The sequence below is a fragment of the Acytostelium subglobosum genome (genome assembly GCF_000787575.1).
Source record: "Acytostelium subglobosum LB1 DNA, scaffold: scaffold33, whole genome shotgun sequence".
Classification (NCBI taxonomy): Eukaryota; Evosea; class Eumycetozoa; order Acytosteliales; family Acytosteliaceae; genus Acytostelium; species Acytostelium subglobosum.
In genome coordinates, this window is record NW_012236500.1 from 300,861 (window position 1) to 315,296 (window position 14,436).

The 14,436-nt window shown below is 43.4% G+C and overlaps 3 protein-coding genes across 3 annotated transcripts; 2 read left to right on the forward strand and 1 right to left on the reverse strand.

The window, feature by feature from the left end:
* Positions 1–1,197: 1,197 nt before the first annotated feature.
* Positions 1,198–5,699, forward strand: SAMD00019534_115940 (hypothetical protein; the record flags this gene model as incomplete). The annotated part of the gene is made up of 5 exons (XM_012893281.1): positions 1,198–2,303; positions 2,378–2,462; positions 2,530–3,327; positions 4,263–4,853; positions 4,887–5,699. Coding segments are annotated over 5 exons (3,393 nt in total), but the record flags the coding sequence as incomplete, so codon positions are not given.
* Positions 5,700–8,440: 2,741 nt separating this feature from the next.
* Positions 8,441–10,795, forward strand: SAMD00019534_115950 (hypothetical protein; the record flags this gene model as incomplete). The annotated part of the gene is made up of 2 exons (XM_012893282.1): positions 8,441–10,216; positions 10,283–10,795. 2 exons carry the CDS (start codon positions 8,441–8,443, stop codon positions 10,793–10,795), a joined length of 2,289 nt encoding a protein of 762 aa, XP_012748736.1.
* Positions 10,796–12,042: 1,247 nt separating this feature from the next.
* On the reverse strand, positions 12,043–14,349 carry SAMD00019534_115960 (hypothetical protein; the record flags this gene model as incomplete). Its single annotated transcript, XM_012893283.1, has 4 exons — positions 12,043–12,180; positions 12,252–12,360; positions 12,434–12,615; positions 12,694–14,349. The coding sequence occupies 4 exons, from the start codon at positions 14,347–14,349 to the stop codon at positions 12,043–12,045; spliced, it is 2,085 nt and encodes a 694-aa protein (XP_012748737.1).
* Positions 14,350–14,436: the final 87 nt, after the last annotated feature.

The following is a 14,436-nucleotide window of genomic DNA, read 5'->3' on the forward strand; positions in this document are numbered from 1 at the left end:
GACTCAATGTGGATTGTTTATTGAGAGACTCAATACAATACAAGTTGGTTGAGTGGGAACCTCGTCTAACCGAAAGATGTATCACCAATCTATTTTATCTTGAAAAGGTTTTCCAAATGGAGAACTAACCAATGGACGTTTGAGTTGTCAAAATGAAAAAAATCAACAAGGGGCCACTTGCAGAGTTTTGGCAGGGCTGGTGTTGACGTGATCTGATGTTATTGTTATTCCAATGAATGGATGAATGGATGAATGGATGAATAAAGGTGAAGGAAGATGGTGTCCGTATAAATGGAGACGGAGGTTTTGACTCGACACACAGACTACTACTCGACATTGGTCCGTTGAATTTATAACAGGAATCGGTATCACGACGCGTCTTTCAAATTAATCAATCAATCTATCAATCAATAGTTCAATCAATCATAATTATCTTTGCATATACAATTGCAACTTCTTCCTACTCAAGTTGAAATTGCATCATCAATCAATCATTGCAGTTGAATACTTCAGAAGAGTATTCTAAAAATCTGATGAAGTGTAAATAGTTTAATTGAATTTCAAGTCAATAAAGATCCAACTGATAATCTTTAATATTAAAATATTTTGATTAAATAAATATTCCATCCAAACCTTCTCTTTCTAGCCCTCTCTCCAATTGGATAGTACAACCAGAATTACTTTTAAAATAATAAAATATATTTTGTTCTAGTTATCCCAAGTATACCTAGGCAAGTCCTTTACTTTGGCACTATACCATATAAAACTGACAATTACCTTCGTCACAATAGTATACATGTGGTTTTGATTTCCATCAATGAAGTATATTCATCGGTCCGTTGCCATTCAACTATGGAGCCTTGATGTTCTGGGGATTATAATGAGATCCATTATGAATCTCAATAATTAAGATTTTGATTCGCCTATTTTTTAGGCTCTTATACTACTCGTTTTCTTAGCAACAACATAATGGCTCCATAGTTGAATGGTACAATACTACCTTTGGGTGGTAGTGGTCTGGGTTCGATTCCCGGTGGAGCCCAATCTTTATGTTCTTTGAGCCCCATTCCGAACTTCCGAAAGCCCCCTCAGTGACAAGTTCATCAGAAGACCCTCACAACCGTGTTCAATCAAACAAGCATATTATTATCTCTTTGTTCAAACAAACACACATATATTATATAGAAGATGAATACATACCTATTTCAAAAGCAACTGCGACCTCCAACAGGTGTAGAGCATTGTGTAAAGGCCAACCTCATCTCTAACGATCATGTCAATCTAGTTGTTGCAAAGACAACACTATTACAAGTCTATACAATACGTTATGATCGTGTTACAACAACTACATCAACAAGCAATGATGATAACAATAACAACAACAACAACTCTGATGACAACAATCAATCGACATCTACAACAACAACCATTACAACAACAAAACCAACACTTGAACTTAGTATTGAAGTCAACTTATTCGCATCGATTGAATCACTCAATGTTATTAGACTACCAGATAGCTCATGCGACTCTATAATACTATCATTCCGCGATGCAAAGGTATCGATACTCAACTACAATCCAGAGACTCAACAGTTGGACATCTCTTCGATGCACTTTTATGAGAATAGAGTCGACTTGAAGAATGGTCGCGAGTCATTCACCAACCCCCCGTTGATCAAGGTGGACTATCAACAGCGCTGTGCTGTGATGCTGGTGTACGACCGCCACATTGCCGTGCTGCCCTTTCGCCAGTCATTCTCGTCGATCCTAGACGAGGACGATGACGACGACGAGCAGACGGGCGGCACCGCCGCCAACAAGGAGAGCTACATCATCAGCCTCAACAGTCTGGGCATCGAGAATGTCAAGGATCTGTGCTTCCTGCACGGCTACTACGAGCCCACCATCCTGTTCCTGCACGAGCCCAGCCAGACGTGGACCAGCAGGATTAGCACCAAGAAGTTTACGAACGTGCTGACGGCCGTCGAGTTGAATATATCGCAGCGACAGCAACCCGTTATTTGGTCGATCGAGTCGATGCCCTACAATTGCTACCGACTGGTGGCGGTGCCAGAGCCGCTGGGCGGCGCAGTCGTGGTCACTCCCAACATCATGTTCTATTGCAATCAAACATCACGCTATGGTCTTGGCTGCAACGAGTATGCCAACACAGACACTGGTGACAGCTTCCAATTCCCCATCGACTCTGACTCCACCAACCTCGTCTTTACACTCGATTGTTCAATATTCACATTCCTCGAGTCTGATCGATTACTTGGATCACTAAAGAATGGTGAGCTGTATGTATATCCAGGTCCTGGCACTCAACTACCTCATCAATCATACTCATTACTCAATCATTCTCCAATCCCAGGCTTATCTTCCACTTGGCCTCTGATGGCAGGAATGTACAACGTATCAACATTACCAAGGCAGGTGCAAGTGTCCTATCCTCATCTGTAAGTCCCTTTGATTGAATGAATGAATGAATGAATGATTGCTAACATGTTACATCCATAATCCAAGATATGTGTACTCACTTCCAACTTGTTATTCTTGGGCTCGAGACTTGGAGATTCATTGTTGTTGCAATACACAGAGAAGGTGATTGATGTCGAGTCAACGGACAATGTGGAGAATCTAAGCAATCCTTATAAGAAACAAAAGTCTGATGAAGTGTTTGATATGTTTGATGATGAAGAGCAACAACATCTCAACAAAAAGAACAACAACAATAGCAAGAGCAACACTGGCAACAACAAAGACAAGAATGGTGATGCGATGGAAGACGACGACGATGACGACATATTCAATGAGAAGAAGAATCAACTCAAATCATATCAGCTGAACATTTGCGATCACATTACAAACATTGGACCAATCAGTGACATGATCACCGGCGTCAGCTACGACTCGGCAAGTGTGTCAAATCAAGAATCATACCAACAGCGCAATCTAGAGTTGGTGTCTTGCAGTGGCCATGGCAAGAATGGTGCATTGACAATCTTGCAGAATGGTGTCCGCCCTGAGCTTGTGGCCACGTTCGAGCTGGCTGGAGTGCGTCAGGCATGGGCCGTCTGCGTGGACGATCCTTCAGCACCCGGCGCACAAAAGAAGCGCACTCACGACTCTGATGTTCTGGACAACTCATGGCACACATACCTCTTTGCCTCACTAGAGAACACGACACTTATCTTCTGGACTGGCAAGGAGCTCAAGGAAATCCCTGGCAAGATCGATCACGCCACCATCACCATCGGCAGCATATTCAATCGCAAGAGGATCGTGCTGGTCTATCCCACTGGCATCAAGTTGTTAAGTGGACGTATGTATCATCGATAGACAGTCCCTGGAATGATCCATACTAACGACTCTCAATCAATCAAAACGATCAGACTCAAACATCACTCAAGAGATACCAATGAAGGATATTAGGACAGCATATGTGATTGATCCTTATGTGTTGGTCTTGCACAAGGATGGCACGATTGCCATTTTGAAGGGAAACTCTGGTGTTCATCAATTGATGGAGTACTCATTCCCAGCGCCAAAGGACTTCACCGTGGCATGCTCACTCTTCCAAGACCTGCAGGATACGCCATTCTTTAATGAGAACACATCTCAAGTCTACATGATCCTGCTCAACAGGCGATCGACAATGGATATCTACTGTCTCGAGACCAAGGAGATAGTATACTCAGCCGTCAATGTAAATAGAGAGTATGAGACACTTGGCCTGCAGATGAATCACTTCACATCCAGTCAACTATTCCTGCATGCGAATGGTGGTGGCAAGTCATCGTCGTCCTCATCATCATCGAATCAACAGTCCTCCTCATCAACAGACTTCCCTCTGATCGTAGAGATAGCCATTCATTATATCTCCAGCTCCCAGCATGCATCCCCATACCTTGTTGTAAGTCCAACCCTCAACCCTCAACCCTTACCCTTGCCCTAACCCTTACCCTCACACATCAAACTACAAGGCATTGAATGAACATGGCGAACATATAATATACAAAGCATTTAAATATCCTGATCAGATGAATAGAGGCCAGAACTTGGTACGCTTTACAAAGGTGTCGTCATCAAGTCAGGCTAGCTCGACAAGGTCACATGTGGCAGGCCAGGACGAACCATTCTATTGCCGCAAGATCATTGGCTTTGACAATATATCCAACAAGCGTGGAGTGTTCATCTGTGGCAAGTCACCAATGTGGTTGTTTGGCGAGAAGAACTACCTGCGACGTCATCCCATGAACTTTAACGAGGGCGTCACCTCGTTCACACCCTTCCACAATGTCAACTGTGCACATGGCTTTGTCTACTTCACTGAGAAGGGTGTGTTCCGCATCAACCAGCTATCCAAACAGATGAACTACGAGAATGAGTGGGCCATCAGGAAGATTGCGCTGCGCATGACCTGCCACAAGATCTCCTTCCACCCCGAGTCCAAGTGCTACGTGCTCATCATCTCGTATCCCCAGGCGCCACAGACTGACGAAGACGAGGAGAAGGAGAAGGAGAAGGAGAAGTCTCGCAAGCCATTGGTGCTCGAGGAGAAGTTCCAGGTGAAGCTGCTGGACCCAGCACGCCAATGGACCATCGTCGACTCGTTCTCGATGAGTGAGAAGGAGACGGTGCTCACGGCAAAGATCATCCAGCTCAAGTCGCAAGATGCCGATGGAATCAAGCTCAAGCCATTCCTGTGCGTTGGTACTGCGTATACGCTGGGCGAGGACACAGTCTGCAAGGGTCGCATCCTGATCTTTGAGATCGTATCGCATCGAGAGCTCCAGACCGAGGAGACCACAGCCAACGAGGATGGCGACGAAGAACAGGCACCCAAGGAGAAGTTCCGTCTGAACCTGCTTCACGAGAAGGAGCAGAAGGGACCAGTCACAGCGCTGGCCGGTCTGTGTGGCATGCTGATCATGACAATCGGACCCAAGATGATCGTCAACCACTTCAAGACGGGTGTGCTTACTGGTGTGGCCTTCTTTGATACACAGGTCTTTGTCATCAGCATAACAACCGTCAAGAACTACATATTGATCGCCGACATGTACAAGGGCGTCAGCTTCTTCCGTCTGAAAGAGGGCAAGACTCTGGTGCTGCTGGGCAAGGACTACGACCCATCTTCCAGTGTGTTTGCAAGCGAGTTTGTAATCAATGACAAGGTGCTGTCAATCATCACCTCCGACCTGGACAAGAACCTCAATCTACTCTCGTTCGACCCCACCGACAAGGGCTCGTTCGAGGGCAAGATGCTGCTGCATCGCTCGTCCTACCATATCGACGCCAGCACCTCCAAGTTTGTGCGCACACCCATCCGCAGCTCAGACAACACGACCAAGAACGACAAACACATGCTACTGTTTGGCACGCTGGATGGTGCCATCCACGCACTGGTACCAATGGAGTTCAACAAGTTCCAATTCCTCCAACATCTGCAATCAAGACTCTACCTGCTGCCCCAGGTGGCCGGCCTCAACGCACGTGCACATCGTGCCAAGGACGTCCACGTCACCGTTCACAACAAACAGACTCCGCTGCCATCCATTCTCAATGGCGACCTACTACACCAATACCATGCGCTATCCAGGGAGGACAAGAAGTTAGTTGCGCAGTCACTTGGAGTGACCCCCAACGAGATCGACAACCAACTCTCATTATTATCCAACTCCTACAACATGTTCTAACTAGTCCTTATCCCATAAATAAACAAGCTTGGTAGTAAGTCCTGGACTACTGTTCGCGGACATCCATCCATCCCATACATTCATTAAATTATAGTTTTATTCGATCGATAGGTTATGTACATTATCTCATTCATTAGATTGATTGAATGATTGATTAGAAGACGTCAGAGTCATTGGTATTCTTCTTGGCGAATAATGGGTTGTTGAGGTAGACTGGCACTTTGGGTCGGTCAGCAGACTGTGCAGCATGACGACTGGCAATCTTTACTAATGAATCCTTGGGGAAATAGACATTGGGACTACCTGGACATTGTGGACTGGATGTTCCAGTTGACACAGGACTGAACTGTCCAACATTATTGGCAATAAAATACTGCTTGTGAACTAACATATTTGTTCTCGTATAGATAGTTAACTTTAAAAATGAAGGAAGATTGGTGTATTGTTGAGATTGAGATTGAGATCTGGAAGTGTTGTCTTATTGTTTTATCGGGGAATCCACCTAGTGCCATCCATCCATCCAAGTTGCCAGCAATAAAGCATTGGTCCATTTGTCATTAGCTTGGATGAGTGTGGCAGGGAAGGATGGCTGAAAGGTACTCTTGGTCACATGATTCGCGCCAATGACCATGCTCATACCCATATCAGGACACTGACGAGTGAGTGTGTTGTTGGTGTGATCCACAACAGTTTCCATAACTACGAGAGTGAGTGTGTGAGCGTGTGAGTGGTGTCGATTACTTGTCCATCACCAACACAGCTCACACCACACATATATCTGAACATCAAGATATATGTTAATTGTCGGACAACTTATTACTTGTGAGTGTAATAGTGTCACAACGAGTTATGAGTGGATGGTGATCCGCGGGACAAGACAGTCTTGTAAAAGTATTTGAAGTTGACATGCCAACTGGTCCAGTGATGCAGTTGTTCATGTCCAAGATCACACTCCCTCCTTGGAAGGATTATGTCTTTGATGTTGATGATGATGCAGTGTGAACACGAGGATCTCTGGACTTGCCAAGTGACTTTAGAGAGTTGAGATATCTCTTCATTGTAGAGTACTTATGTGCGCCCAACGTATACAATGCACCCCAACTATATATTCCACTCTCATGCAGATCATCAAATATCAATCTAATAGCATAGTTGCCAACAGACTCACATCCAATAATACGAACGAATCGTCTACCTGCCACAACCTGACAAATATGTGATTGATTGATTAGCGATGTTTGTTTGAATGAATGAACGAACGAACGAACAATCAATGATCCCATAACATACTTTCTTTTGAGATGGATGATGTCCTTGTACTTCGGCTGAGGGACTCTCGACACGAAGGTACTCTGCAGGCAATGAGTATTGTTTGCCATCATCAAAGAGTAGATTCAAACGTCTTCCCTTCTCCGCGACCTTGATCTCAGTCGGGCGAACACTTGACCTAAGTATACTACTAATCCTTAACATTATGATGACGATAATATATAAATGTTGATAATGATGATGATGATATTTGTGGACTGAGCCAGAATAAGGGTTGAGAAGAAAAACACAATGTCGGTCAAAGATCCAGAATGAATGCTCGAAGTTCATCTTGATGGGTTTGATGTTTTTTTTGAAGGTTCCAAACTGCAAAACTTACAACTTGTTCAAAAAACATGAAAGATTAATTAACATTTTAAAATTAATTTGATAATAATAACCCCCAATCTATGTTTTAAAAACTATAAATAACAAAAACTAACCAGATATAAATTAATTAATTTGACGAGAGTGATTTGTTGGGGGGGTTTGGAGCATGAACGCAAACAACATTCACCCCCCTCCCACCAGCTCTTGTATCACATCACCAGACCGCCAACAAAGTGAATATGGTTAAACTGTTCTTTTGGTTGTGGTAGTGTTTGTTGGTTTGTGGTCGTGGTGGTAGGGTAGTTATCAACATTATTACATCTCACATCCTCCCCTTCTAATTCATTCATACACATACATTACACACACACACACATACTCAATCAATCACACACACACAGACACACACACATTCAATCAAATATTAATTAAATATTATTATTATTATTATTATTATTATTATTTCAAGTATACAGATACAATCACTCTATTACACACACAATACGCAATAACCACACGCATACACACCATCACAAATTCGATCAATCAATCATCACATCACACTCACTCACTCAATCACTTAACCTCAGCATTCAATCAAACAATCAATCAATCAACAAAATAATATTACCCCAACAACAACATCAGCATCTGCTTAATTAATTAACCCCAATAATTGGACAACATCAGAGCAGCATCGTTACATCCAGCCAGCCACAGTCCATTCATTTATTCATTCATTTCATTCATTCATTCATTACCCCAATATCATCACCATCACCATCACAATCACAATCACACACATTCCAACGAAGCAACCAACCATCATCATTATCAACAACAACAACAACAAACAACAAGCGTACCCAACACTGCTGCAGTACTTGTGAATAATTAATTTTCTCCCTCTAGTACGTACACTTACTTACTTTATAGATATATGTATATAATATATAGTTATTAATTCAATCAATCTTTATTAAATAATTAATTAATTATCCAGACATTAATTAATTAATATTCACAAAATCGCGATCAATCGATCATTCGATTTATTTCTCCATTCCAAACAAATTTAAAACAAGAAGAAAGAAGACATGTCTCAGCGAGTGGCACCTGCACACTTTGCTACAAACCCAGCAGGGGCAGCAGCTTCAATACCCTTTGGATATCCAATGCAGGGTCATCATCAAACATATGCCCATCATCATCATCATTATGGACATCTGACAGAAAGAGTACCACATCATCATAATCCTCATAATTACATTGGTCATCATCATGGAAATTATAATCCAAGTTCATCAACATCATCTTCATCATCAACATCAACATCATCATCTCCACTTTACAACACCAACACATCACCATACCATAATATACATTCACCACCAACAACTCAATCACAACAACAGCAACAACAACAGAGAGAACAACAGAGCAAAGTAATCGATTATTATTCTGCCAAACAGAAACAACAACAACAAATCCAACAGCATCAACAACAACTTTATCAACAACAACTACTCCATCACCAACAACAACAACAACATCAACAACAACAACAACAACAACAACAACAACAACAACAACAACTTAATACATCCACCACCAACAACAACAACAACAACAATAGCAACAATATATTACAGGAAACTTTATCAAGTATGATTGGAGAATATGATGATGAAGATTCATTGAAGAAGAAGAGGAAGAGGACATCACCTGATCAGCTAAAGATTTTGGAGAAGATATTCATTGCTCATCAACATCCAAGCCTTAATCTAAGGAATCAGTTGGCGATCGAGCTAGGCATGACACCACGCTCCGTTCAGATTTGGTTCCAGAACCGTCGAGCCAAGGCTCGTAACATGGAGTTCAAGCCAATCCTCACTGGAACATCCACCGAGGAGCTCTACGACGCTCTGCAAGGTGCCTACTTGCCATCAAAGCAACAGCAGTTGCCAACACAACAACAGCAACAGCAGCCTCAACAACAACAACAACAGCAAGTCCCGACTTTGCAATTCCAAAAGTCGTCCCCCAAGATCGTCGTGGCAGACAAGTCACCATCAGTGGCCTCAATTTGGAATCGCATTCTTCTTCATCCAGGCAATGCTGAGGGCTTGTTAAGGTACAACCCGGACGATCCCAACTCGATCGACGTCAACACTAGGGACACGAGAGGCCTATCACTGCTGTTCACAGCAGCTGTACTGGGCTACGAGTTCCAGGTGCGACGATTGGTCGACAGTGGCGCCAATCCAAACATCCGCGACAACCAAGGTAACACACCCATCCTGGCGGCGTCGTTGCTGGGCAACCTACACATTGTCGAGTATCTCTTGCAACATGGTGCCGACCCCAACTTGGAGAACGACGATGGTGTCAGCCCATTGTACGCTTCCTGCAAGAGTGGCCACATCAACATCGTGCGCTGTCTTTTGGAGAACCACGCCGAAGTTTCCACTCGTCTACAAACGTCGGGCGAGACCCCACTGCACATCGCCGCACTCAAGGGCTACGACCGTATCTGCCAGCTTCTTCTGGAGAACGAGGCCAAGTCCCACGTGTTTGACTCGGCCAACTACACGCCTCTTCATCACGCGGCCATCATGGGTCACATGCCCATTGTAAAACTACTCCTACGATATGGCGCAGAGCTCGAGGCTACTGATCGCGACGGACACACGCCACTTCACACCGCGTCGCTCATGGGCAACGACCTTATCGTTTCCTATCTATTGGAGCGCGGTGCCAACGCCAACAAGCAGGACCACGACGGTCTCTCGCCCATTCACTATGCCATCAGAGATGGAAGAATGGAGACTGTAAAAATATTGATCAAGAACAAGGCGTCATTGGATATCAAGGTAAGAGATTGAGTCATACACTCGATCAGTTCAAGCATACTAACATTGATCAAACAATCAATCTAGACGGACTGTAAACAAAACTCACTCCATCTCTCTGTGCAATGGGGAACGGTGATGATGGGCCAGCTCGTGTTTGACAACTACAATGGCGACATTGATGATTGCGACGAGCAAGGCTTCACACCATTGTACATTGCTGCCAAGGCTGGCAAGATCAACTTTGTAAGATATCTCATTGGAAAGGGTGCATCAGTCAAGATTGCATTGGAGATTGCCGAGCGCAACAACAATGGCAACAACAATGGTAATGATAAGGAGATTGTTGAGATACTGCGTAAGAATGCAGGACTCAGTCCACAGATCTCACCTGACGACGAGTCCAAGCCAGTCACGGCCACCACAACCACCACTGAGAAGAAGATCAACATTGGCAATTCACACTCTGTCCATGATCTCTTGGACAACAACAATAATGGCTCCAATCATGTCAGTTCAGATGACTATCCACTCAGGATCATCAGTCATTCGTTCAGCTATCAGAACAGAATGTCTTCCAATCATCACCATGACGATTAAGCTTACCCTCCAACCTACCTACCCACTCACAGCACACTACTACCTCTACTACTATGCACTAATGCAGAATAATAAATGCATTCAATTTGTCCAATTATGTTACCCTCTCGATGTTATAACATTATCTCCTCTTTACTTAAAACCCAATAGTATGAGTGATTGGAAAGCCAGGATGGTTGTAGTTTTCAAGGTCGAAATAGTTCGTCTTTTCGGGAATTGGGGTGGGGTGATGAGGTGTGGTCTCGCTTGGGAATCCAAGACTGATTGTTGTGTGTTCAAGTTCTGAAATAACTTTTTGATCGATCCAATCCAACTCCAAATTTTATCAATATAACTTTTAAAGATAGATAATATATATAGAGAACAAGGAAGAGAGAGAGAGAGAGAGATAATAATAATAATGAGAGTATTTAAAATCCAAGATCTAGGTGGATTGTGTTCAAAGTCCAAATTTGATAAAGAGTACCCAGTTGAGATTAGACATTATATTGGTCAAGATGAATATGAATCAATTGTAGATCAATTCAATACTATGTGGCCTAATCAAAAGGTGATATTATGTTGGATAATAACATCATTCTCAGCTCTATTCTTTGGTACGTTGATCACTTTGGTAATGGTACTCTTTATAAATATGTGGTGGATATCTATGGCTGGTCTATGGATTGTAATAACAATAGGTGGATTTATACAAATACATCGTGAATCATCTGATGTATGTACTTTTTATGATCAATCATCCTTTCTCTTATTTACTAATTCACCTTCTTTAATTTAATATTATAAATATATATAGTCAAGGAGAAGAATGGAAGAAAGAGCAAAAGAGTTTACATGGAAATACAGATCAAGAAATATTCGGTTTATTTATACTTCACCGTCATTATTGGAATTCAAAACAAAGGTATGTTTAAACAAAATATTAATAATAATGATATTAATAATATTCCATTATAGATAAATATATTCTGCCCTGAGCATCCAAGGATTGTTAAAAAAGAACATCATCATCATCAACATCAAAATCAACTTCCACTACAACAACAACAACAACAACAACAACAACCTCATCAAATAATAGACATAGAACCAACAATAATTATTGATATTCCAAGTAGTAGTTGTGAGATGACAACACTTCTAAATGAGGAAGAAGAAGACGAATAAATGAATATGTGTATTTTAAGAATGTAGTTGATTTATTTATTGTGAGATGAGACCGCGTGTTCCAGTTCAAATTGATCATTTTAGAATCTTCTCCTGATGGATAGTTCGTTCTCCAATTCCTCAATCTCCCTCAGATTCTCCTGGAGTATGTTGGATCCCTTGTCCAACCATTGCAGTGCATTCAAATGATCATTGAGAATCTTTACAATTTGTTGTTTCTGATTGTTGGTAATTATGTTGAGTTAGTAAATATGGTCTGTGTTATTTGGCGACTTGTCCAACAACATACCTGGTCTTTGGGCTCATTGGATTGGTTCTGATTAATCTTATTAACGATGGTTTGAAGTTTGTTATCAATTCCAGCAATGTCCTCATCAATCTTCTTGGTGGAATAGTATCTAAATATGATTGATTGATTGATTAGCATGTGTGTTGGAATGATTGAATGATCGAATGATCGATAATACATACATTCTCTCTCTTTCAATGTCGGATGATGATTCGTTCTCTCTTGGATTGGACTTGATCTTGTCGTCCAGTGCGTTCAACGACTTTTCCAACAACAATTGTTGATCATTGATAATACTGATCACTTGTTCCAGTGTCTTTTGTTGTGCATTGACTGATTGTACTGTTTCCATCAGTGTATTCAACTATTGTGTGATTGATTGAGTGATTGGAGTGAGTAAATGATTGAGTTATTGAGTGATTGAGTGATTGACATCACATACCTTTTGTGAGTTCTCCATGATTGATGTGTCCCATTGATAGATCTGTTTGGCTTGATGATAGAACTCGCGTGTCTGTGTCTCGATCTCTGAGCTCCACTCATTGAAGAGTTGCTCCAGAACCTTGCTCTCGTTGATTTCAATGACCTCTTCGGGCTTGGACAACATCGATGTTGTCAATGGCGAGGTTGTCGTGGCAGTGGCTGGTGTAGTAGTGGCGGGGGCAGTTGTCGCGGGTGTTGAGGTTGAGGTGGCTGTGGTTGTTGGCGTAATGAGTGAGGTTGATGTTTGTCCTGGCTTGTCGGCTCCAAAGAGTCCACCGGTCGTGCCCAACAGGCTTGATGTAATTGTGGCTGATGTAGACGCGGGTGCGGCAGTTGATGCCAGCGACAGACCTGTTCCGGCGCCTGGTCCAAACAGGCCTCCTCCGCCGAGGGCTGAAGTTGTTGATGCGGGTGTTGTGAGCGACGTCAAAGAAGAGCCTGTGCCAAAGAGGCCACCGGATGTTGTAGAAGGGGCTGTTGTAGCTGGTGCAGCAGTTGCAGTCGAAGGTGTTGTTGCTGATGTGAGTGAGGCGCCTGTGTTGCCAAACAGTCCACCTCCACCAAGAAGACTCGATGTAGCTGGTGCTGTGGTTGAAGAGGCGTCGGCGGTGGTGCCTCCCAGGAGTGAGGTGGTAGGGGTTGTTGATGGCGCCGATATGTTCGAAGTCAATGACGATCCTGTGCCAAAAAGGCCGCCGCCGACAAGCGAGAGACCTGAAGCTGGAGCTGTCGTTGATGTTGTTGATGCCGCTGTGTTACCAAACAGACCACCAGTTGGCAGACCTCCACCAAGTGATATTGGGGGTGTAGTTGAAGTTGTCGCAGCTGATGTGTTCGATGCCAAAGATAGACCTCCCGTGCCTGCTCCCAAGCCTGATCCCAAGCCTGAGCCCAAACCAGAGCCCAAGCTAGATGTGCCAGCACCACCAAATAGGCCACCACTTGTTGTTGATGTTGATGCTGCGGCTGATCCCAAGGCGTTCAGTCCATTGCCTCCAAAGAGGCTTGAGGATGGTGTTGTGCTGGGTAGTGACAATGAGGTACCTGTTGTTGATGTGCCTGTTGCACCTGTGCCTCCAAACAGACTTGATGCAGACGTTCCGCCTGTTTGTGCACCAAACAAGCCAGCTCCTGGTGTTGTTGTAGCTGTTGTTGTCAAAGGAGCAGTCGATGAACCAGTGTTAAACAAGCCTGTTGTAGCTGGTGCAGCTGTAGTCGTCGACATTCCACCAAACAAGCCAGTACCTGCACCAGCACCAGAGCTCGCGCTAGTCAATGCGCCCAATCCACTACCACCACCAGCACCGAGGCCAGCTCCACCAAAGAGACTACTTGCTGATGTCAACGATGTACTTTGTGGTGGTGTTGTTGTTGTGTTGGCGCCAAACAATGCGAGTGTAGAAGGTGCTGTATTCGAAACTGCACCGGCACCTCCTGCACCTGCACCACCAGCAGAAGCACCAAACAATGTCAATGCACTACTTGTACCTGCACCTGCGCCTGTATTACCAAACAACGAGTTGCCACCAAACAAACCAGTCGATGGAGTAGCAGTCGCAGTTGTCGTCGAACCAAACAAAGATGAAGAATTATTCGAAGGGCCTGTTCCAAACATCATATAATTATATTATTATACTGGGTATGAATATGTACGTATGTATATGTATGTATGTATGTATGTATGTATATGTATGATGATTGA